The sequence below is a fragment of the Sinocyclocheilus anshuiensis genome, unplaced genomic scaffold, assembly GCF_001515605.1.
Source record: "Sinocyclocheilus anshuiensis isolate Anshui unplaced genomic scaffold, SAMN03320099.WGS_v1.1 scaffold319, whole genome shotgun sequence".
NCBI lineage: Eukaryota > Metazoa > Chordata > Actinopteri > Cypriniformes > Cyprinidae > Sinocyclocheilus > Sinocyclocheilus anshuiensis.
In genome coordinates this window covers 1,259,069-1,283,066 of record NW_015552566.1, presented here as the reverse complement: position 1 = coordinate 1,283,066, position 23,998 = coordinate 1,259,069, and the positions used below count along the sequence as shown (strand labels likewise).

Below are 23,998 nucleotides of genomic sequence, written 5' to 3'. Positions count from 1 at the left end.
ATCATCATTTAAAAACTGCATTTTGTATTTACTTGCATTATCTTTGTGTAATATAAAAATTTGTTTGATGATCTGAATCTTTTAAGTGTGACAAATATATAAAAAATAAAAAAAACAGGAAGGGGGCCAACACTTTTTCACACCACTGTATATATGTATGTATATGTGTATGTATATATACATATACATATGTAGTATAATTTATTTAATTTAAATATATTTTATCATAATATATTCTTTAATTATTATTCAAAATATACTCTTATTTATGTTTATGCAGGATTTAAAACCAGGAAAATCTCATGAACCTTCCCACCACAACGGTCCTTCTACCGGGGCAGTCCGGGGTGGAAACAGTGGCAGTAAAAGTGCTTCTCAGGGGCAGCACAGAGTAGAGCCCCAGCATCACGCCTCCCACCCAGCCTTAGGCCCCGAGCCCCCTCACAGTCAGCAGATGCCCCCAGCACCAAAACCGTCAGGCCAGGCTGCACCCCCACAGCAGACGCGCTCACCTCATAGGGAGCCGCAGCGGGTCTCCCACGAGCAGTTCCGTGCTGCCCTGCAGATGGTGGTTGACCCTGGGGACCCACGCACTTATCTGGACAACTACATCAAGATCGGGGAAGGTTCCACCGGCATTGTTTGTATTGCTACAGTGAAGACCACAGGCAAGCTGGTGGCTGTGAAGAAGATGGATCTGCGAAAACAGCAGCGACGAGAATTGCTGTTTAACGAGGTGGGTGCAATCCACAGGAGATTAGTGTTATAATTGGTTGTTCAGAAAAGGTGTTTGTGTGTGCTATGCAGCACATGGGAGCTTAATGCTGAAATTCCAATCAGCGACAGAAAAACCAAAATGCTTCTTCAGTGAAACTCAGTTTGTAGATTGTACATGATGGCACTGTGTGAAAATTTTTACTGCTGGTTGATTTTCCTCCCACAAAATCTTTACTTATCCACTTAATGAGATTTTTAAATAGAAACATTCTGCTGGCTTTGTTTCTTGTTTCTAAGGTGGTGATCATGCGGGACTATCACCATGAGAACGTGGTGGAGATGTACAACAGTTACTTAGTAGGCGATGAACTCTGGGTTGTCATGGAGTTTCTTGAGGGTGGAGCTTTGACTGACATAGTCACACATACCAGGCAGGTGTTTCTTAGAAGTCCAATCACTAATTGTTTTTCAGTTACTCTCTGTTATATTCTTAATCATATGTACTTTCAGATTCTGTTTATAATGACTAATTTTGTTTTTCTTTTTATATCTATTTTTTTATTTATCTGCACATTTAAAAAAAAAAAGTCTTATTTTATTCACACGCTTAAAAAAATTTAAATAAAATAAGTATTTTATTTTTCAGCACACCGAATAAGACTCTAAAATGAACATATGATCAACCATAAGACCAGACACCTTTAGGAATTAAATCATTCTGTTGTCTTTATGACAGAAAAAAATGCATTTGCTAATAAATTATAAAAATATACATATTGTAATACAAATGTGAAATACGTTTACGTTTAAAGCCCATTCACCTGTTACTGGGCAACAGTGCAGTACCACTAGGTGGCAGGGTATCACAGCAGTCCTCTTTGGCATGGCATTCTGTCTGTTTGATCATTTTATCAGCCTTTAAAGATTTCGTTCAATGTTTAACATTTCCATTATTTTATTTGTGTCTTTTTCAGGATGAATGAGGAGCAGATTGCCACCGTGTGTCTGTCTGTTCTGAAAGCTCTCTCGGTCCTTCACTCCCAGGGAGTCATTCACAGAGACATTAAGAGTGATTCTATTCTTCTCACCCATGATGGCAGGGTAAGTCCCTCACCGTTCTTAAAGAAAAATCTACTTAAACTACGTCAGATGGTAACTAGTTCTTTGGGCCTACTGTCTGCAGAGCTGCAGCCTTACAAGTCATGTCTTGACTTGTGTTATGAGCTCAGAAAACTGCCCTGCTCGCTGCCATTGTGTTTTTGTTTTGTTTTCTGAGAACCTCAGCGTTGATGTTTAAACAGGTTTTTAACAGACCTGTTCTTTTGTGTTCTCAGACCTGCATGTCCACTCGTGTGAGAAGAGGATCTAAATGTGTCATTAAGTCAGCAGTGTACTAAAGCAGAATTAAATTGTTGACCAAGTGCTGAACCACAATAACATAACTATCATTTACTTTAGTACTTGACTTAAGAGACCTCAAACACTGGTAGATCCATGTTATAGACACATACTTCTTGCAATTTCCGGCCATGATACCAAGCCCGTATCTTTTTTTGTTGGTGCTGAAATAGGCAGTGGTTTGTTAGAAGGGGTCTGTACTTCATTGCGTCTGTGGTTGAAACAGGCGGAAGTTCTTTCAGCCACCCTCCGCTGTTTCTCGGCAGGGGCTGATTGTCTGTGTTATGTGTTTGACCATACATGTTTCATTTCCTCTTGCATATTTCTGACGCTATTTCTAATGCAATATCCCAGAGGGCATAATTTCTTGTGTAGTTAGTCAAGCAAGTATTGCACAAGCTTTCCACTGAAAATTTGACAAGCTTTACTGAAGCTAATTAAGCAATTATTTGTTATGCAAACTTTTTTTCCCCCACTTTTTTCACATTTTATTTCAAACAACTTTTTTCACTTTCACATGCTCTTTAGTGGTGTAACTTCATTTAACTGAATGTTTTAGAGCATGATGAGAATTAAAATATTAACCAGCAGATGATTATTTACACATTTATAAATGTCATGATTTAATATTTCTATCTGCATTAAGGATGTCAAATGCACTGGTTCTTTGGTACCAAAATTATAGTGAAATAATACTACGTTCTGACTCAGTTTGATAATAATCTGACCGACAGATAGCTGCTTTTTGAACTGTCGCATGTGTACTTGTACACGTGATCTGTGAAGAGCGCTCGCACTGCCAGTGATCATGCTGTGCACGAGAACAATCACGTGCGCTTCTTGATTAAAATGTAATTTAATAAAATCTTGAAGTATTAATGGTTTGTCTTTATGCAGCTTAACAGAACTTCCGTTGTCTCTTATGTTGTTAATATCAATCTAACCACTCTGGAAAAACACCAGCAGTATATTATAACACCTTAAGAGAAATAATGTAGATGCATAATTTCAAAGTAATCCCAACCAATGAAAAAAACGAGGCTAAATAAAAGTCTTGATTTGTGTATATATCTTAAGTTTTATCTTTGTTTTAATTTGCAGGTGAAGCTGTCAGACTTTGGCTTTTGTGCCCAGGTCTCAAAAGATGTGCAGCGCAGGAAGTCTCTTGTAGGAACTCCCTATTGGATGGCCCCTGAGCTCATCTCAAGACTCCCATATGGACCAGAGGCAAGCCACACCCCTCTTTATTACATATGATGCGTTACTTCTGACAGCACTGCAGCTCACACATTTCAGACTGTTTCTACAGGTGGATATTTGGTCACTTGGAATTATGGTTATTGAAATGGTGGATGGAGAGCCGCCGTACTTCAATGAGCCTCCGCTCAAGGCCATGAAGATGATCCGAGACAATTTGCCACCCAAGCTCAAAAACCTCCACAAGGTACACCCATTTCCTTTTGCTTAACCATGTGGGCAGAAAGAGATTAATGTTTAAGCCAGTGTGTATTGACCAGATTAAGCACATTTGGCACTGTTCTGTATCCACAGGTCTCGCCACTTCTCAAGGGATTCTTGGACAGGATGCTCGTGCGAGATCCTGCCCAGAGGGCCACAGCTCAAGAGCTGCTAAAGCATCCCTTCCTGAGTAAAGCGGGCCCTCCCTCTTGCATTGTTCCCCTCATGAGACAAAACCGCATGAGATGAGAAGAGAAATCGGGGCGGGATCTGTCAGGCCCTCTGAGCTCAAAGCAAAGACCCAGATGCAAAGATGGAGTCCGTACTCTGCACAGTTTAAACATCTGAAATGATTGTACAGGTCAAGACTTTTAGGAGAAAAGGCCATTGATGCTATGGACATTAAGAGGGTTTTTTTCCCAAACATTTTTACCACTGTTTTTATTCCACTATAGAATACACCAAATTTGGTGACATGAAATAGACATGATTAGATCCTTCACAGTGTTCTGCTAGAAGAGGTTCCCCTCTCTGGCTAATTCAGAAACACGAGAACGTGTTCTCTAGGTGGTTTCATGCTTGATCTCTAAGACTTTTGGGTGAACAGAGTTAAGGAGGTCTAGACATTATGAAAATGCAACAGTTTTATGGATTCGTACCAAAACTCAAGCTTTTTTCCCCTGCACTTCATCTTTTGCACCATGACCACACTACTCATTAATCCATTTTTAACAGGAAAACAGCTACTGAAGAAAACCTTTTACTAAAAAAAAAAAAAAAAAAAAGGAAACTCTAGGCTCCTTTTACAACCCTAAGCAATGATAAACACTGGAGCTTCCCGACTTTTTTTTTTTTATTTTGTTTTAATGAAAGTAGAGAGTTATATTGGTTTTCAAATTGTGTTTTGAGTGACAGTGTGATGTTTTAAACTGTTCTGAGATTGAGCTGCACTCCAATATCAGACTTCCTCCTTTGATTCATTGTTCCACTTTTTTATATAATAAAGGGGGGAAGGGTTGGGTGTAGGGTTTTTTTTTTTTCTTCCAAAACTTTCACCACGGCGCCACGCCACATTAGCTGAAGAGATTGAGTTGTTTTCAATGTAGGGCAGCCTGTCTTTTCATGTGCGCCCAAATCCTCCAGTTAAGTAGCTTATATCTTTGAAGTATCGTGGCCTTTCTCTGAAGGATTCATTATGGTTGGTTTTGTCGGAGAGATGTTGAACTATATGAATGTATAGCTGAGCGTTACGTATGCTCTACTTTATGAGAGCTTGTTCAAAGGAAGTGGACCATATAGATATAGATCGCGATTAATCCCACGCACTAAAATATAGGCTGTAGTACTCGTGTAATTGGTCATGTACATTACGACGTTTTGTTGTAAGAGCACCATGACGTTCGAGGATTAAGAGAAGAGTAGTGGAACAACCAAAGACTGTTTGAAATACTGAAGGTTTATAATACTAATTAGTCGGAGTACACTATATCACGTTAAAGGAATTGTTTACCCAGATAGAAAAATTCTGTCATTTATTCACCATCATTTCCTGTGTAGCGTCCTTTCTTCTTTAGTGTTGTTTTGGCCATTTTTTTTAAAATGGCATTTTATATGTTTCACAGTAGAAAGAAAGTCATATAGGTTTGAAACGACATTAGGGTGAGTGCATGATGACAGAATTTTATTTTTTGGGTTAACTGTCCCTTTAAGACTTTTATCTTTTCTTGCTCAGTCACAAAGATCCAGGACCAAAGTGGATGTGAACACTGACAAAATTTAAGGGAAAAAAAAAAAACATTAAAAGGCCGTTTCAAAATTAATCTGATTCGTATAGTGACTCTACGTGTGAATACTAGCTGATCATTAATGAGAATCGAGTGAATGCACGTTTGTGAGAAGATTGAGGTCACATTTACATTCGGTAATTTACAAATTGTTTAAAGATGAATTGTAGAGATTAATTCTAGACTGAAGCGGTAGCTGTTGTGTATATTGAGTTTTTCTAAAAAAACGTGTTCTTTTGCCGAGGGCCTAAACTGTTAACACAGCAACAATAGCTCTAATTGTAGATGTGAAGGTTTGAGAAAATTAATGACCATTATTGACAGACGTAATTAATATAAAAACACTACTAGAATTTGTTTGTTTGTTTTTTTCCACCAGTAAAAGTTTTTGATGGCATTTCTTTACATACTGGAACTGTTACTTTTTCAGGAGGTGAAACAAAAATAATGACAATCAGGCATTGGAGCAAAGTATGTACATGCATGTAAATGTATAATCGGAGAGGAATAAATAATGAAATTGAGAGAATAGCATTCATAGGTATTTTAGGTAGTTGTTTAACATTCTCAGTGCACTGAAACAACAGATGAGGTTAGCATTCCTACAAACAAAGAAAAACCGCCGTAATGCATCTTTAATGAAGAACTGAAACTGAACACATTCTCCACAGTATGCTACTTGATTTGTGACCAGCCACACATTTTTTTTTTTTTTTAATTCATCTGCTAATGTTTAATGACTATTGACTGTTCATAAAGAGGATACCACAAGCCTTATTTGATTGGAAGTGTGAATGGATGTGAGCAAAATGGCGTAATGCATGACTTTCTCAAAAGACTGATCCAGTGAACGTGTTGAATAACTTTCAGAAATTACTTCTCTATTTTCTGAATTGCATTCCCAGGGCCGATCAGAGCATGAGCTCTTATGTGGTAAGATAATGATCTGCTTTTTTTGTTTTGTTTCCGATTTTGTTCCTCACGTGGTGCTTTCAAACAGTACTGCAAATGCTATCTGGAAAAGGTACATTGTATATTAATATGGCTTTCATTTTTTTCTCACTTAGTCTGTTTCAGATTGTCTCTGCATTAAACCTAATGGATCACCCATATTCTGCTGTTGACTTATTTTAAGCCTAATAGGTTTCTAATTAATCTTGCACTGTATTTTTTAAATTTCTATTATCATCATTTCCTTTTTTCATCATGTAGATAGTTTTAAAGAAACTTATTTTAAAGGTGGGATAAAATCGAAGCATGAACTTTTTCTTGATGTTGATGTTCCCCCATATCTGACAGACTTGTTTTGGACTAATCTTCAACATCTATTTGGAACTGCTACTGACAGGCCTGTGTTGTTGTGAAGTATAAAATGGTTCATGCTGGTTCTTTTGTTTTCTCCTTTTATTTCTATGTATTGTCATTTTTGGTGCACAACCAATGTCAGAGTTCCCTCTATAATATGTGAATTTTTACTGGTGGTAAAATGGACTTTAAACTGATTTTTTTTTCTTCAAATACAGTTTTTAAACCATCTTTTGGCTCCCTCATTTCACTCTTTAAGCCAGATGTGGTAGTATGATTTTGCTCTTGAGATGAACATAAGTATGGTGTACAGAGCTGTCATATTGGCACAGGATGTATGTATCCTAGTCATTTTGGTTGACATGATGACCTTTGTGATGTGATAATTAGATGGTGTGAACTGGGAAAGTACTTTCAGTGAACTCATGCATTATATTAAAATATGCATTATGTAAAAATATAGTTGTTTAATAATTTAAAATGTGAAAATAAGCAGAAACATTAGACAATTTGTCTTTTAAGAGTGTATATGCATATGTCAACGTCAGTCGTGATATCAAAACGATTAATATGAAAAATGTATGTCCCCTATGATGGCCAGAAATGCAGTCTAGTTAGGCAGCTTACAAGCTTTTAAAACGCAGCCACCGTCGGTGCATATTATTGCTCTTTTTCCCTCACAGGCGGTGCATCCGTCCTGTATTTTATCACTTCTGTTTTGTTTCTGTTTTCTGTCTCTTCCTCAGGTTTTAAGCCAAATAGGGAAGCGGGTGCGCTATAGGTGTGGTCGTAAAAATATTTGTATAAATAATAAAACCACAGCCTACTGCTTTTCCACGAATTGCTTTCGGTTTCCAGAATATGATGGCCAAATGTGGGCGGTCCCTTCTAGTCGCTGTGGGGCGGGGCGCAGGCCGGCGACCAATCAGCTCGAGCTGCGCATGATAACTCAGCTGTGCGGTGAGTCATCTGACAGCTGCTGCTCTAGAATAGATGCACTTGTTGAATCAGGTCCCATTCAGCCGGGGGGCACAGGTTGTGTGCCAAGTCATCTGAAATCTTTGACGGATCCCTCGTAAATGAAAACACACTAAAGAAGCGACTGCGCTAGATCGATTTTATAACCTCACATCACCGCGAGCTGCATTGCCAGGTGAGTTTCGTTTTGGATCAGACTTTAACACACAATACGATGCAACAATAGAGCTTTTGTGCACCTGTCTTCCTTTTCACAAACCTACAGTAAGCGTGTGAACAGTGCTATTAAATCACACATGGGTTTTGTACAATGTTATAGTGAAGGGCAGTGACGAACAGAATCAGCATTGTTAGATGAATGGCTTGATTAGCAGAGCAGAAGAATCAAAGATCAGTTAGTTCTCTTTTATCGTATATGTCAGTGATGTTTCCCATCATACCCATAACTAGCGGTTTAAATGCCAGTTAAAAGAAAAATGTCAAGTCAAGTCACCTTTATTTATATAGCGCTTTTAACAATACAGATTGTGTCAAAGTAACTACAGCATTAATTAGGAAAATAGTGTGTCAATAATGCAAAGTGACAATAGTAAACACTCATTTTTCAGTTAAAGGCAGTTGTGTGTAAATGTGTTTTAATATAACACCGCAATTGCACATTTTAACTCCATACACTTTAAAAATAGTTTCCAAAGTGTAAACAAAGATTATTGGAGTGTTTGTTTTTCTACTTAAATATTTCACGTTTAATACATTTTTTTGCAACTGTTTGTAAAATTTACTAGCAATTTCTAAGTGAAATTGTTTCTACACCAATTTGTGACTGTTTGCAGATCAAAAAATGTTATTGTCACTATGTCATATACACAAATGTGCTGTAGTGAAAAATGTGTAGAGAATTGCAATTTTTGTGACTGATAATGCTAATTATTATTTTTACATTTTTGTGTTCCATAACCATATGCCATATAAAGAGGATTTTTTATAGATTTTTTTCTGCTTTTAATAATACAATATGTAAAAAAAAAAAAATGTATACAAATATATTGAGACAATACAAACAAACTGCATTGTAAATCATAAATAATAACATTCATGCTATTATTTTTCTGCTAATCTAAATGTACCTTTATTTTTTTTCTTTGCATTTCATTTATTTAGGTGCTTTGCACTTAGTGCATTTATTAATCATTCCAATACTGACGATCTGAGTTTGTTGTCCATATTTGCAGTCATGACAGTAGAACATAATATATCTACACTCTTAAAAATAAAGCGATGCCATCTGAAACAGAAAGGTTCTTCAGATATTAAAGGTTCTTTATGGAACCATTTAGGTAAAAAAGGTTCTTCTATTGCATCGTGAAGCACCTTTATTTTTAAGAGTGTATACAATATTCTCCCTATGCACAGTACACATAATAATATACATAATGCACAATACAACTTGCAGTTGCAGTATGCAGTTCATATAATCCTTGTGCAAAATGCACTTACTGTGGACACTCACATTAGTGTTCCACAGTTTAATAATGTATTTAGTACAGGAGGTGGCAGCAAGCCGCCCACGTTGTGGTCTGTTTTGTGCCAAGCTTTATGTGTGAAAATGTCACGCTGCCAAGAAGGGACAATCCCGCATGTTACACAGATGACTACACCATTGCAGAAATAAAAGCAAGCGTTCAGTGTTTATGGTTCTGGAGATGTTTTGTGTACATCTTGCTCCACTTGTGGCAAAGCTGCTAGTCATTTTTAGACCACTATCAAGTGTCACTGTCACTTAACGCCACCTTTGGCATGGGAAATTGCTCTCTGGGTTGTGCAGGTCGTGTTATTCTAGGGTCACAGGCTGGGTGTGGTGTGTGCCAGCTGTTGCACGGCCAGCTGTAGATGCATCTCTTCTCCAACATGTGGTTAATGGTTTAAAACGCCCTGTTAGTCACACATGTAATGCACTTAAAATGCATCTCTGAATGACGCTTGCAGTGCAGTAGCTGTGGATCTAGTAATGGAAACTGCTGATAAGTGAATGGCTGCAGGTTCCTGAGCTCTGTTTTTTTTTGTTTGTGTGTTGTGTCAGCAGGACAGGTGTTTTGATGTCTGCACAGCGATTGTTTCTCTGGTCATGTGTGCGTACTGCCCTGAGCTGCGGGGCTCTCATGCTGGCTTCTCTGCCAGACTTCACCACAGGTATGACAATTTCCTTTCAGCAACCCACATCTTCCTCTTCCAGATAACCAGCCGCTAGCTTCCTCTCAAAGCCGCTAGTAAAGATTGTAAACTTATCATTTTGGCAATAATCACTTATGAAACTTTGTATAGTAGGCCAATCTATCTTGCTCAATCTATTAATTTATTCAAAAATGCATTAAAAATGCAATTACAATGTCTTGAATACGTGTATTTTACAGTGAATTTGGATATTTTTGGGAGGTTCGAAATGTAAACCCTTCCTGATCATAATGAAGAAAATAAGATTCATTAAAAAAAATGGAAAAGTTATTAAAATGGCTTTAATTCTTAAAAAAATTATTAAACAGATAATCATATGAATTATAAATAGTTATAGTCATATTATTATAACTATTCATAATTATTAGAACAGCTAATATGTAATATACAATATTTGTTTGAATAATTTCATAATTAGTTTGTCAAAAAATGTTTCAATAGAAAAATATTTGAACAAAATTGCTTCACTACTTAAAACTGTTCTAGACGTTATGTGCAAAAATGTCATCATAATGAAGAAAAAGATGAATAATTACAAGTTATTGTAAAGAAAGCATGAATTATTATTAATATTATTTCGAATTTTATAATATAATAATACTGTATCAACTATGAATACAATTATTATTATTTTCACTACTTTCTTTGCTAATATTTGCCATTTTAAAGTTATTTGGTACAACCAACATGCAGAAAAAAATCAAAACAGGAAGTATAAAAGTTTTCAAAACCATTTGAAACCAACACAATACAAAGACTACATGTAGAAGTTGAATTTTATCTTATCAAGGTCATTTCTATTTTATCTGTCTGATTTCAAGGCAAGAACTGCTCCCACCCGCTCGTACCCGAGCATGGAGGTTTCCGCTGTGAACCCTCTCCCTGTCGTGGTTTCCCTCAAAAGAGCATCATTAGCTTTTTCTGCGAGCCCGGCTACATTCTACCCAAACGCCACCATCGGTCAAAGTGTCAGCATGGGGAATGGCGTCCAGCAGTGCCCGTCTGCATGCCCCAACCAGGTAAGAGAAAAGAAAAAATTGGGTTTGCATTTTGAATACTTGACACAACCACCGCAATCCAGCCATTTACCGTCTTTCGAAGTAATAGACTGATGTGAAAGACTGGAAGTGGCGTATGCAGGCTTTCCATCTTGCATCAGACGTCCAATAGTTCTGCATTCTGAATGAAGAAAATGTGCTGGAAGAAGACATTGCAAAAGCAGAACCATTAATATAAATGACCTAAATAAGCTCCAGTCACCGGTAGTGAAGTAAACTCCTAAACTAAGGAGGGGGAAAAACCATGATGCTTCATTCAGCGCGCTCACTTCCTTGTCTGAGCTGAAACATGTCTTGAGAGGAAACCAACAGCTTGAGCAGGAAGTTAGCAAAGTCACCAAACTAACCAGTACTACTTTTTTCTGTGATGCACGTAAAGCCTTCAGAAAACGTTCGCGTCATAGAATCCGAATCAAAGGATGTAAACCTCGCTCAACCGCTTATTCCAAAAGCCTGGCATCCAGCCTTGATTTGTACGTCAAGCTCTTTGACGGATGCCTTTAAATGGTTTGTGTGTGTGTTTTTTTTTTTAACAGAGGGTCATGCTGAACAAAAAGAAAACATAGTCAACTCTATCCCAAGTGTGGCTACGACTGCTATTGGTGTGTCCATCTTCCTTCTCACCACAACAGCCTGTTTGGTCATCAAATCCCGTCTATTCTCCTGTCGAACGCAACGGTATGAACTATAAAAAAAACACAATTGAAATGCACATGGTTACACAACTTTTCAGAAGTTTGGGGTCAATACTACATCAAAGTACTATTATTCCAGCGAGGACGCATTAAATGGATCAAAAGTGACAGTGAAGACATTTACAATGTTATTATTTCTATTTCAAATAAATGCTGTTCTTTTGAACTCTCTAATCATCAAAGAATCCTGAAAAAATGGTTTCCACAAAAATAAGCAGCGCAAGTCTTTTCAGCATTCATAAGAAATGTTTCTTGAGCACCATAACAGCATATCAGAATGATTTCTGAAGGGTCATGTGACACTGAAGACTATCGAAGCTCATTTCCGCCACAGTTTATATCTCACAACTGTGACTTTTTTTTATTGGGATTGCAAGATATAAACTCATAATTGTGAGATATAAACTCAGAAATGCAAAATTTAAACTCAAAATTCTGAGATGAAAAGTCTAAATTGTGAGATATCTCGTAATTGCAAGAAAAAAGTAATTACCAATTTTTTTTACATTTTTTTATCCATGATCCATGGCAGAAAGAAGCTTGAATTTTTTTTCCTTGCTATTGCAAATTTATATCTCACAATTATGATTTTTTTTCCCCTCAGAATAGCAAGATGTAAATAAAAAAATTGCAACTACCTTTTTTTTGCTTGGAAGAAATAAGCTTCCATAGAAGATGGAAATAATGGCTGTTAAAAATGTAACTAATAAATTCCATTTTAAAATATATTCAAATAGAAAACATTCATTTTAAATTGCAATAATGTTTCAAAATATTACTGTTTTCGCTGATTTTTGAGCAAACAATGAGCTTGATGAGCATAAGAGACTTCTTTACAAAACATACTTCCTTCAAAACCCACCCCAAACATTTGAATGGCAGTGTATATCAGCATGACACTAACTGTTGTGTCTTTCTCATCAGGCGTTCCTCGGATCAGTTGGACCTTGTTGTAGATGGCTTACCTGTAGCTCTTCCCACGTACGAGGAGGCAATCTACAGCAGTTGGGGCCAACGACTCCCGCCATTCCGTGGACCCACTCAGCTCCTGCTGACCCAGGATGGATCAGAACACAGTCCGCTGACTTCGCTCATGCGCCCCGATTCGAATCACTGCACCAACACAGCCAGTCAGAGCACAGAGACTCCACCGCCTCCTTACGAAGAGGTCCAATCACGATCCAGAGACACTGAGAACGACAGTGGCGAGCGGGCTTTGCAAAGTGCACTTTCTGTTGATAAAAACAACTAATTACTGGACGTTAATGAACTCACTCTTAGCTTTTTGATTGTTCGTTTTCTTGCACAGGAGTCCTTGTGACTTTTCTTTCTGCCTTTGATTGTGGATTCATCCTTCTTTGGCTTAAATACCAGTGAAGAACTGGTGTAGATGTTTCGCAATGACCTTATTGGTCAGATACGTTTTGTTTTCCTGGGCAACGTGCTGCAATATTGATTATGTCAATGTTTTCACCGACCAGCTGGAGACGTGGCTACCGTCTCCCCTCCGTGAGGGGAAACAAGGTGTTTTAAGGGGACTTTTATGATTACTGAATGACTTTTATTTAATGATGTAGGTATTGCAGTCATTCCTGTAAGAATGAAATGCTGTGTAGTTACATTTTCAGAGTTATGACTTAAGATTAGCATGGAAAGAATATGATTTCACCTCATTCAGTGTTTCTCAGAGCATTTAGATTGACTGAATGTAATAGCTGGATTGGGATTGTGCCTGTTGACTGATGGATGTAGTATATATAATTAAATTTTTAATTCCTTCCACCTGAACAGATTTATCTATTGTTAAATATTGCATTAACATATAGAACAGGGGAACAGACTTGAAGTATGCTTGCTGAATGGGCTTTGAATGTTTTGTGTGGTATTATTTGTTAATCATTTTATGATATGTAACATTTACATCATTATATCTTGTATATAATTCTGCACAAATAGTATATGTAAAAGTAATAATAATACATTTTTAACTTTATGAATGGAATGTTTGCTATTAAAAAGGATTTTAAATCTTTCTATGGTTTGTGAGTGGTGTTTAACACATTTATTAAGAGACATTCTATTATAACATTCTGAGGTTATAATATCCGAAAAAACTCGCTAAAACTAAAATTTCCAGTGGTTTACGTGTAATGGTGTGGTTGACAACAGCTCCAATACAGAGTTCAAGCTTGTTAACAGTTGTTTTCAATCCAGTTTGAGCAAAAAGATCAATGGTGGATTAAAAGACTCATAAGAGGATATCATGGGAAATGTTATATTGAAACAGAAAGTAACAGAGAGAGGCCTACACACTTACATTTGACCTACATAAAGCCTCTTTGAATGTAATGCTAATCTGGTTTCCTGATTCTGCACTAAAGGATGGCAAATCTTCAAATGAGTTATAGTAAAACCAGCTAGCTAGCTGGTTGAATTATTACAATCTGGAGCAACCTAAGGTGAAACTTATTCTTGCCCAATTGTTTATAGAACATTCTGCTAATATTTGGCGACTTTAGTACTCTGTCTGATAAGAAAAAAAGTGTAACTGTTTTACCTTGTAGACTAGAGACTTGGCAGCAGGCCTTATCTCCATTTTAAGGTCAAACGCAGTACTGCACACACGTGCAAGGGAAAGTTTTGTTTATTATTAATCTTCATTAGAGATTGTTGGAAAATAGTTTGCTTTTTACTAAATAAGCAAAATAACACCGCAATCTTTTATGCATTAACCACATGGTTTATAACAGACCAATTTTGACGTTGAAAAGTTCTGCATGGAAAGCGTTGGATAATGTCTATTAATATTGTTCATAATTCAGATTTCATATTAGATTGGATATTGACACAAACTGTGCTTGATTCCACTATGCTTTTTAATTTATGTAAAAATGTAGGCATATTTGTCGGTTGCACAGCAACTCGCTCACTAGTGCGTTTTTAAAACGCTAAAATACGCTTTTAAGGAAGCTTTAAAAAAACAACAAAAAAAGGTCTCGAGATCGTGCATTCTTCCCGCTGCTATGTCTGGTGTTTTTGAATGCATAAACGCGTTCTGTGTGAACGGTTCCTTACAAAACATGTTCTATTTATCGATTCAGACAAGTTTTATTCAATTAATATTGAGTTGTGTGGCAAAACGTGAAAACAGTGTGTGGAAAACAAGGAAAGCTTTTGATTATTCAATGAGGAAATGTGCTTGTGGATGTTTTGAAGTTTGTACATAAAAAAAAAAAGCACACAACACTTTTGGAATGCATTTAAAAGGTTTTATTTATTTATCAGTCAATACAAGGTGTACATACATTGGAAATAAATGATGCAAAAATACACAAAGTGATATACACAAAAGTCTAAGATATCTGAAGAACTGTTATCCATATGAGAAAGGCATATGTCTTATTGGACACCATTTGAATAAGGCCCCTTGAGTCATGTCTGTACTAGCTACAGAAATCAAGGGAATATATCTGATTCACAGTCAAATGGAAAATAAAAAAGCCTTTGCTGCATAAAAGATGATCTAGAAACATCAACAAACGACAAAACCAAAGACGATCGCTTGCTGCAAATGCTTTCAACCAACTGATTAGCACATTTGTCGTGTTAGCATCTCATTTTAGGATTCAAAAAGACATCAGACAAGGTTTTCGGTCAATACGACTGCAGCATCAACACCATAGCCTCTTTGAAAACCATTACAGATCATACTGGAGGTGACACAAGAACAGAAAACAGTAATATTTGTAGTTCAACACCAAAGACACATAAGTATAGATTCACTTACAAGTTGTAATTGCAAAAGTATATAAAATGCTTTATTAAAAGATGACCACCAATAGAGTATTTGTTGCATTTGTCAGCTATGGCCTCAGTGAATAATCTATGAACTCAAAAGCATGATCACATCCACTCAAAGTCAGCCCTTCACCGCTCTAACCCATGATTCTAGACAGAACCGCTGTAAGAAATCCTCTCGTCAAGCTTCTTTCTGATAAACTTACAGTCAAGTGAGGTTATGCTTGAAGTTATGAGATTATAGGTTTAGATTAAGGCTACAAGTGGTAGAACAACATGTTAACACTATTTCTAACATATCCTGACCAGTATATCTTCCATTTCGAACCTACTTTGACCGCCTTTGTGCTTTGGACGAATTCGGACTGAACGGCAGAAAACGAGGGGAGATCAGACCACCATTTTTTTTTTTGTTTGAAATGTCGCAATCTACTGAATGACAAATCTGTTGAGAACTCATTACCAATCACTATATTATACTAATTCTACTAACTAAAGTCTATTTTCACTACTCTTGGTTATAATATTTGGGCAAAAACAAATTAAAATAATAATAAAAAAAGAAAAATAGTTGACATATTGACATATGTAATGGACAAGAGTGTCTAGGCCAATTGTCCTCCTGTGTTTTGTGCGTAAAAGGTCACTCTCTGAAATACATGTTACGCTGATACATGCGGAGCGTGAAGAGGGTTATTCGTAACTCTCTTTGTTAACGGTCACTGTAATCGCTGATGACTCGTCCACATTGTTTTCTCTTCAAGTAAGGGATGCCATTGTTTCAGCAATGGGTCTCTTTAAGTCAGGCGGGCGCGACAGGAAGGTGTCCCTCATGAGAGCTGTTAATGATAAAATAAAGTTAATGAGTTAGCTTTTATAAATTAATCTTATATTCAACAGGACAGGACTGTTTAAAATAAGCAGCGTACCTGCTGTATCACACAATGCCTGCGCTCCGCCCAGCAGCGGGTCCCTGTCGGTCAAGAGCTGACTTCGCTTTTGAGGTGGTGATTCAAATTCTTCCAAACCATCATCAGACAAGCTATTCTAAAAACACAAAACAAAATCACACTCTGAAACATATTGTCTACAACAAGTGTTTTTGTGTGAATGAAGCTAAAGAAGTAAAGGTTAAAAAAAATAACAGATAATTTTTCCTTACCAGTAATGTGTGGCTGAGCAGAAGCTGTTCCTCTATGGAGCCGCTCATTGGTTTCTTCTCCAATTTGGCAGCCAGAACAGGAATGTCCTCTTCCTCCTCGTCTTCCAAACATCTATTGTGGAGAAAGACATTAAATACGCGATTTATACACTACCGTTCAAAAGTTTGGGACTTTTATTAGTTTCTTTTTACAGAAACAACTTTTATTTAGCAAGGATGCATTAAATTGATCAAAAACGAGAGTAGAGACATGTTATAAAATAATTCTATTTCATATAAATAGAATTTATCCGTCTAAATTTTGAACTTAATATTTATCAAAACAAATCCTGAAAAAAAAAAAAGAAAAGAAAAGAGTATCACAGTTTCCACAAAAATATGAAGAAACACAACTGTTTTCAACGTTGATAATAATAATAAAAATTGACTTGAGCAGCAAATCAGCATATTAAAATGATTTCTGAAGGATCATGGGAAACTGAAGACTGGAGTAATGACTACTGAAAATTCAGCTTGGCATCACAGGAATAAATAACATTTTAAAATATTTTAAAATAGAAAACAGCAATTTTAAATTGTAATAATATTTCACAATATTACCATATTTTTGATCAAATAAATTCAGCCTTAGTGAGCATAAGAGACTTCCTTTAACACATTAAAAATATCCTACCAATCCCAAACTTCTGAACAATTCTGGTACATTCTACCAGATTAGACACAATCTAAATATGCTGAAATCATCATTATGATTTTTTACCGTTTCCTTGAAGTCTTGGTCAGCATATCTGACGGTACAGCCATTTCACCCTGGGGCAGGAAGGTCAACTGGAAGTCATCATCCATGGAGATATATGGAGCCAACATGTCCAAATCAAGCTCATCCATAGCCTGTCAGAGAATGAAAGTGTTAAACACCCACGACTTATCTTCTGAGATGTTTGGAAATAAATCTAAAAACCACTTTGAGAACTACCTCTGATTGTCCTTTCAGAGTTACGCTCTCCTCTGGTTTGAGGGCGAAGAACTTTTCCACCCCTTCCATCTCCATGGGCAGCTCTTCAGCGGGGCTCTGAAACAGACCCTTAAATGTCAGATAAACCATTCAAAACATCAAAAATACCCAAACAAAAAACTAAACTCTCATACCAACCCTCTACGCACACCTTGGCAATATAATCGCCATTGGCTAGTACAGGTGCGCTGCGTGCTACATACTGCGCATCCATTGAGCGCATGACATGATCCATTGAGCGCATCCAAATAGTACAGATCGCTTGACAGAGAGCGAAACTCTCAAACGCTCAGTCAGCGTGTTTATCGAGTGAAAATCTGGGTTGAACGCCTCTCACACACATACTGGCATGTAAAATCTAAGAATTTATTAGCCAATGGCTAATGTTAGACATTATTTAGTCACCCAGAGTAAGATTTAGTCGCATATGCGAGTGATTTACTAGCAATGTAGAGGGTTGCATACACACCGCAGCGGGTGGAGATTTGGTGGGCCTGTCGAATATTGGAGAAAGGAGCCGATGGAGTTCAGGCGTACAGAAGTCCTGAGGGCATTCTGGGACAGTGTTGGGACTAGATGGACGGCAGAAGGACAACTCCACACCGTCTGTGAATAATATAAAGCACTATTAGGATGACATTACAATTGTGCAAGAATGCACAACCAAATCGATTTTAAGACCAACAGCAAACATTCAAATTCTGTAGAAAAGCATGATTTTGAGCACCTGTTAGGGAAATGACAGCGTCTCCAGAATGAGGTGCCAGCTGCAGTAAGTCCTCTGGGTTCTCCTTCATCTGGAGGAAGAGTTTCGCAGTGCTGCTCTCCTCCTCCATATCCTCCTCCTCCTCATTCAGCACGCTCAGCTTCTCAGCTCTGGGCTTTGGTTTCTCACAGGTCTGTTCTAATGAGAACACAACATCCGCCTCTTCTACACCACTGCCAGAGAGAGGGAGAAACATCATTCACACCTGGGTTATTTTTGTCAACTGAAACTGAAACCATTAAAAACCATTTGTTTAGTAGAATATGAAAATTAGAAATGTTGCCTTGGGGACTAATTGAAAGAAAATTATTTTAAGTTACTAAAATGAAAAAATAAATACTTCACAAACACTGAATACTTCTACAAACATATTAAAAATAAAATATTAATAAAAAAGTATAATAGTATATAAGCAATGAAATGCCATGATCTACTATACAATAGGGCACATGACACGGATGTTACACCAGGTCTGACTGAGGTACCTGAGGATAAAGTTGAGGCAGACCACAGCCTCGGGTTGAGAGGTCCTGCTGTTGTAGAGGACAGTGGCTTGAGTCTCAGTCCAGACAAATCCTCCATTCTTAGCCAGGAAGCGGTAATGGCTGGTGCACACCTGGCCCTTGGAGAACACTGCAAGTGCAAAGGAAAATATAAGGAAGGCATTTAGCAGTGGTCAGAACACAACATCTTTATTGTTGACATTGTCATTTTCAACAAATGAAGTTGATAACTGGGTGGGTTATGGTTAAGACTGAATGTATTATGAAAAAAATATGAACTTAAACTTACAGATGTGTAAACTTCTGGTCACATGATCAAAATCAAGGGCATGATAAAACTCATAGGCAGACCGGCCAATCAGATCATCGGGTTGGTATCCAATGAGCTCAGTGACTCTGTAAACACAGAAAGTGGTCAATAAATATTTCAAGTCTCCTAACTTTATTACTTATTTTAATACAATTTATTATAGTGATGCACCAAAATAATTTGTTACTGAAACCAAAGTGAAAGCTTTCATTCAGCAAAAAACGTGTGGTACAGATTTGATATATTGCTACTCTTGCATCACTTTGCATCATTAATTTATTCCACAAATGTTATTGCAGACATTGTCATAAGAGCAGCTAGTCAGCAATTATAACAATTTAAACTTCAGTAAGTTCAGCAGCAGTTCAGTAAGTGAGTCAGAAACTGATTCAGCAAGTGTTCTGACTGATTCAGGGAGGATTCATCACTGATTTAATTTCCTTTGCCATGCAGCTGAAGGTTCAACGGCAATGAAGGAAACACTATTTTTAGTTCATATGAATTTGCATCCATTTAAAAAGCTGTTTATGGACATCTCCAGCATAAAATGTGATTGTTGTGTCTGATCCCAACACTGAGATACTATAAATATACTGTGCCCTATGTGCAAGCCAAGAGAAAAACACAGGAAACCCGAGTCACATGCTTTCTCACACCATGAATGAAATCTGTCTTCAGCTGTCACACGTACGCATTTCAAAAACATCCAGTGAGAATAAAACATCAGCAGCTACAAGGCTCATTTAGGTTTGCAGATTGAGTGAGTAACGTTAGATTCACTTTTACATGTGTGGGTAGAAACCATGAGTAGGAAGGCGAATTTGGACGCTGTATATCGCTGCTTCAAAGAGGCGAACTGAGTGCACTCCTACACAGAGAAACTCAGCTGACCCACTGCAGTTATCAGACACTGCACTGTCATGAGATTTATTTGATCTTTTACGACCTTGAGTGTGTGTTGTGTACTTCTAAGAAAACAAGCATGTATTATTGCATTTATATGCATCTTACCGTCCATCACATTGTGTGAAACTCAAATCCATGTTATGGCGTGTGAGGAAAGTGTTGCTGTCTAGTGGGAATTCAACGCTGGAGGGGTGAGGAATGGGTTCGCACAGCAAAGTCAGGAAGCTGCCAGCAGGGGGTGCATTCTCACTATCTCCGCTGAACGTCTGCATGTGTCCTGTGCAATGAAGGACCTGGGAGAAGAAATGGAAAAATGCTTTAATGGAATTTTTATTAGAAAATAACAAAACTATAAAGTAATTCCAAAGTTACTGTACTTTGGATAAATATACAATGCAGTTTAGAAGTTGCATAAAAGGGTGATTTTATTTATATTTTATTCAGCAAGGATGCATTAAATTGATCAAAAATGACAGTAAAGACATTTATTATGTTACAAAAGAGTTCTATTTTAAATAAATGCTGTTCTTTTGAACTTTCCATTCATTAAAGAGTCCTTAATTATGTGGAAACTGTGATAAAAAATTTCAATACAGATAATAATAATGTTTCTTGAGCACCAAATCAGGATATTAGACTGATTTCTGAAGGATCATGTGACACTGAAGACTAGAGTAAATGATAATTATTACAATAGTTACTTTAAATTGTAATAATAATGTTTCACAATATTACGGTTCTACTATATATGAGTTCAGACAGTTTACATCCTAATCAAAGTTTCAAACTGACTGTTTGTTCATTTCTCAACAAAAACCAGATGACCAAGATGAAAACACAATATTGTGTAACATGACGTGCGAAGCAAGCGGTCAAGCTGGACCAGTGCCCGAGTCCTGGCTTGGCACTGAATGTAGCTGGATGTCTGTCTTCACTGCACTGCACTCATGGGACTTGTCCCCATCGCTCAACAAAGAGCCGGGCTGATGTGAAGCGGTAATGCTGATACTGTCCTACATACCCCTCAGAGCAATCTACACCCGCTAAAGATGAGCTAACAGGTGCTGCGTGTGAAAATAGCTAAAGGAAGTTCAACACCAGTATTGATTAAACCTAGTCATGCCATTAAATGTTTTATGAAAACAAAACTAAAAAGCAGTGCACATTGACACAATGGCACTTCTATGAGTTTGAATGTGGCTTGGGTCATTTACGCACCCTTTCTTTCTACAGTTTCCTGTCTAAAACACATTTAATAGTCCATAAATAGTAATAATAAAAAAGTTATTTTTACATAATATTCACAGTTTGTGTACCTTCCAGCTTGCAGACTTGATATTAACTGTTCTTCCTGTGTGGGTGAGTGTGCTCTTCATCCGAAGAAAAAAATTATGTTCGGTCGACTTCTCTGTCTTTTTCTTTGAAACGCCTGAATATGAAAAAAAATTATCCTTGTCAGTCCTACACACGGCACATGAGACTTCAAAAAAATTCAATACACAGTACATCACTGCATAGCAGCTAAATTCTAGCGAAAAGATCCTTTGGCCTAGAAATTTTTTTATTACCAGGTCTTGTGGCAAGGATGTCTCGTAATTCTTCTTGGTCACAGGGATGAACAAATTCATACACGTTCTGTCCAAGCAGCTCCAGCTGTACAAAACCACATGAGAAAAAAAATCAGCAATTTAAAAACATAATGACAATAGAGACCGTATATAAAAAAAAAAAAAAATTACAATTATTTATTTAGCACATTAATTTATACAAAATGTCATACATGTGACCAACTTTTCTTTGCATTTATTTTTTCACATTTACGGCATACTTAAAAACATTGTTTGGAATATGCATTGCACTGATGCACAGGAATAAAATCAGCTGAACATGTTTCAGCGTGAATAGTTGAACTATAAATGCAACTCATTTAAGGAGAGAGAGAAGCCGCAGCGTGTGAACGCGCCGCCATGTTTGTAGGTTTGTAGGTCATGTGTATAAGATTTCATGGTTACGCATGTGTGCATCGTGTCTTTTGCATGAATTATTATTGACATAAATCATGCTCCATACAAATTTGTTGGATTTCTGTACTGATTTCTTTCATTCATCATTCATTATTCAATGCTAACCTACATGAAACATTGTAATTCCCTCCTGGCAGAACACAGCAAAACAACACATTAGACTGCATGTGTTCCCCCAGGAACAGACCTATTCTAAGGGGTCTGGTCACACACGTAACGTGAACATTGTGCCTCACACCACAGCAGAGGAATCCAAAGTGGCACTATTCCTGGGCCACAAGCTGCTAGACTGCAGCCAACATGTTTGAAATTCTCAACTTGGTGAACTTCACACAGTTTTGGTTTCATGTAGTACTTCAATATGTAGGGGTGGCACTTACCTGTGTTATGCCGATGTATTTGCTGACACTCTCTGAGAGGAAGACCATGTCCCCTTCCTCAGTCATCACCAGAATAAAGCCAGCCAGTGCCTGCTGATAAAAGGCATCAGTGGGATTCTCAGTTTCTTCAGTCGGTGTTTTGGTTAGCCCTGCTAGAGGTGACAAGAATTAAATATTAACATTAGTAAATATTAGCCAAAGAATATTATATAAGCCATGCTCCTATATAAGCTGTACACACTATCATTCAAAGGTTTGGATTTTTAACATTTTAATTCAGCAAGAATGCATTAAGTTAATCATAAGTGACAGTAAAGCCATTTAGAAATGATAATAGAGCATATATATATATATAATATATAATAATTTATTTATTTATTTTTTTCAGTGGCTTTATGCACCTGGCAGCCAGTAATTGCCTGCGCAAACATATTGTGGTCAGCACAAACCAGGTTTATCCTAGTTGAATGTTAACCCAAGTTTAATGCAGTCTGGGCCGTTTTTTCTTTTCACTTGTGCAATAGAGATGGATTTGCTCCAAAATACTGCAAACATCCCTCAACCTAACTATGAATGATTATATTTAGTTGCACTTATAACGTTTTGTTTTCTGCCTGCTGTCCACAACCCTATTAACGCAGACCTGTGACCCATTTTAGGTTTCTACCAACCGAGGACCACTGCTAGACCTCATACAGCTCGATTTCAGCAGAACCCACCTGATTGGATCAAGCGGTTCATGCGCAGATAGCTGAGCGTCACCCTCATGATGGCAGCTTTGTCCAGGTGGGAGGCGATACGTCGTGGAAGGGGTAATGAATGGGCCAGCTCGTAAAACACTTCAGTCTCCTGACTCCTCCTACAGCGTGCCGCGTCACGTGAACGCACCTTCCGCTGCTCCAAACTGGGCCTAAATAAGGAAAAACAAGAAAAACAAACTTATTTAAAATGAACTCTGAATATCCAATCCTTAAACAGGAAGATAAAGAAGAAAATCAAGTTTTTGCAATGTCATTTCTTAGCATAAAGATTTTTAAATTTGCAGTTTCCACCATTTTTCTTCATCCAAAAATTATCACAACAACAGAAAAAAACATTCCATTCTCTCCAACTCTTACATCTTGTTCTCTGTTCCTCCTCAATAAAACTGTCCCAGCTGTAATTGGTGTGTTCTGGTGCTCTGTGTACCCTAGTCTCGCCAAAAAGTGAGTCCCAGATAAACTTTTCAAAATGAAGGGAGGAAAGCCCTCACTCTGTGCCTTTCACTCACGCTCCCCTCCTCCACTGGCCTTAAGTATGTAGAAAAGGCTGTCCCACAGCCCTCCCCCATGCTTCCTATCTGACAGAGACCCTCCCAGCCCTCGGTCTCTGACCTCCTTTTTGCTTTGAACAGGACTGAACTCTGCCGACCCTGACATTCCAAAATGACACATCAAACAGTTGCCAAACTGTCAGCGCATACTTTTTTTTTGGCATAATAGACAAACAATTCCTTCATAAATATATACA

General features: G+C 37.5%; 3 protein-coding genes across 7 annotated transcripts in view; 2 read left to right on the top strand and 1 right to left on the bottom strand.

The window, feature by feature from the left end:
• Positions 1 to 5,218, top strand: part of pak4 (p21 protein (Cdc42/Rac)-activated kinase 4) — a 21,720-nt gene extending 16,502 nt beyond the window's left edge. The window contains exons 5-10 of one of the 2 annotated variants that reach the window (XM_016455639.1): positions 281 to 736; positions 1,015 to 1,148; positions 1,692 to 1,818; positions 3,217 to 3,342; positions 3,425 to 3,559; positions 3,667 to 5,218. In XM_016455639.1, coding sequence (XP_016311125.1) covers positions 281 to 736; positions 1,015 to 1,148; positions 1,692 to 1,818; positions 3,217 to 3,342; positions 3,425 to 3,559; positions 3,667 to 3,822 — 1,134 coding nt within the window. In that variant the 3' untranslated portion in view covers positions 3,823 to 5,218. Of the gene's footprint in view, positions 1 to 280; positions 737 to 1,014; positions 1,149 to 1,691; positions 1,819 to 2,051; positions 2,562 to 3,216; positions 3,343 to 3,424; positions 3,560 to 3,666 lie in introns of those variants that run through there. The other variant, XM_016455640.1, reaches the window with a different exon arrangement.
• Positions 5,219 to 7,650: 2,432 nt separating this feature from the next.
• LOC107664952 (sushi domain-containing protein 6) lies at positions 7,651 to 12,904 on the top strand. The gene is made up of 5 exons (XM_016455658.1): positions 7,651 to 7,815; positions 9,724 to 9,830; positions 10,694 to 10,891; positions 11,467 to 11,608; positions 12,550 to 12,904. Exons 2-5 carry the CDS (start codon positions 9,737 to 9,739, stop codon positions 12,875 to 12,877), a joined length of 762 nt encoding a protein of 253 aa, XP_016311144.1. The 5' UTR covers positions 7,651 to 7,815; positions 9,724 to 9,736; the 3' UTR covers positions 12,878 to 12,904.
• Positions 12,905 to 14,880: 1,976 nt separating this feature from the next.
• Positions 14,881 to 23,998, bottom strand: part of hif1al (hypoxia inducible factor 1 subunit alpha, like) — a 17,330-nt gene continuing 8,212 nt past the window's right edge. For 2 of the 4 annotated variants that reach the window (XM_016455614.1, XM_016455613.1), the window contains 14 exons: positions 23,209 to 23,399; positions 22,490 to 22,641; positions 21,654 to 21,738; positions 21,402 to 21,514; positions 20,191 to 20,378; positions 19,159 to 19,265; positions 18,852 to 18,999; positions 18,328 to 18,539; positions 18,070 to 18,206; positions 17,562 to 17,657; positions 17,346 to 17,476; positions 16,586 to 16,697; positions 16,353 to 16,470; positions 14,881 to 16,262 (listed from right to left, as the gene is read on the bottom strand). In XM_016455614.1, coding sequence (XP_016311100.1) covers positions 16,183 to 16,262; positions 16,353 to 16,470; positions 16,586 to 16,697; positions 17,346 to 17,476; positions 17,562 to 17,657; positions 18,070 to 18,206; positions 18,328 to 18,539; positions 18,852 to 18,999; positions 19,159 to 19,265; positions 20,191 to 20,378; positions 21,402 to 21,514; positions 21,654 to 21,738; positions 22,490 to 22,641; positions 23,209 to 23,399 — 1,870 coding nt within the window. In that variant the 3' untranslated portion in view covers positions 14,881 to 16,182. Of the gene's footprint in view, positions 16,263 to 16,352; positions 16,471 to 16,585; positions 16,698 to 17,345; positions 17,477 to 17,561; positions 17,658 to 18,069; positions 18,207 to 18,327; positions 18,540 to 18,851; positions 19,000 to 19,158; positions 19,266 to 20,190; positions 20,379 to 21,401; positions 21,515 to 21,653; positions 21,739 to 22,489; positions 22,642 to 23,208; positions 23,400 to 23,607; positions 23,894 to 23,998 lie in introns of those variants that run through there. The other 2 variants (XM_016455616.1, XM_016455615.1) reach the window with 2 other exon arrangements.

What these genes read in the sequence shown, in the direction of transcription:
- LOC107664952 (XM_016455658.1), top strand. Translation starts at nt 9,737, where the DNA reads ATGTCTGCACAGCGATTGTTTCTCTGGTCATGTGTGCGTACTGCCCTG. An exon ending in CGTCTGCATGCCCCAACCAG is followed by an intron (nt 10,892 to 11,466) that starts GTAAGAGAAAAG and finishes TTTTTTTAACAG; the next exon opens with AGGGTCATGCTGAACAAAAA. An exon ending in TTCTCCTGTCGAACGCAACG is followed by an intron (nt 11,609 to 12,549) that starts GTATGAACTATA and finishes CTTTCTCATCAG; the next exon opens with GCGTTCCTCGGATCAGTTGG.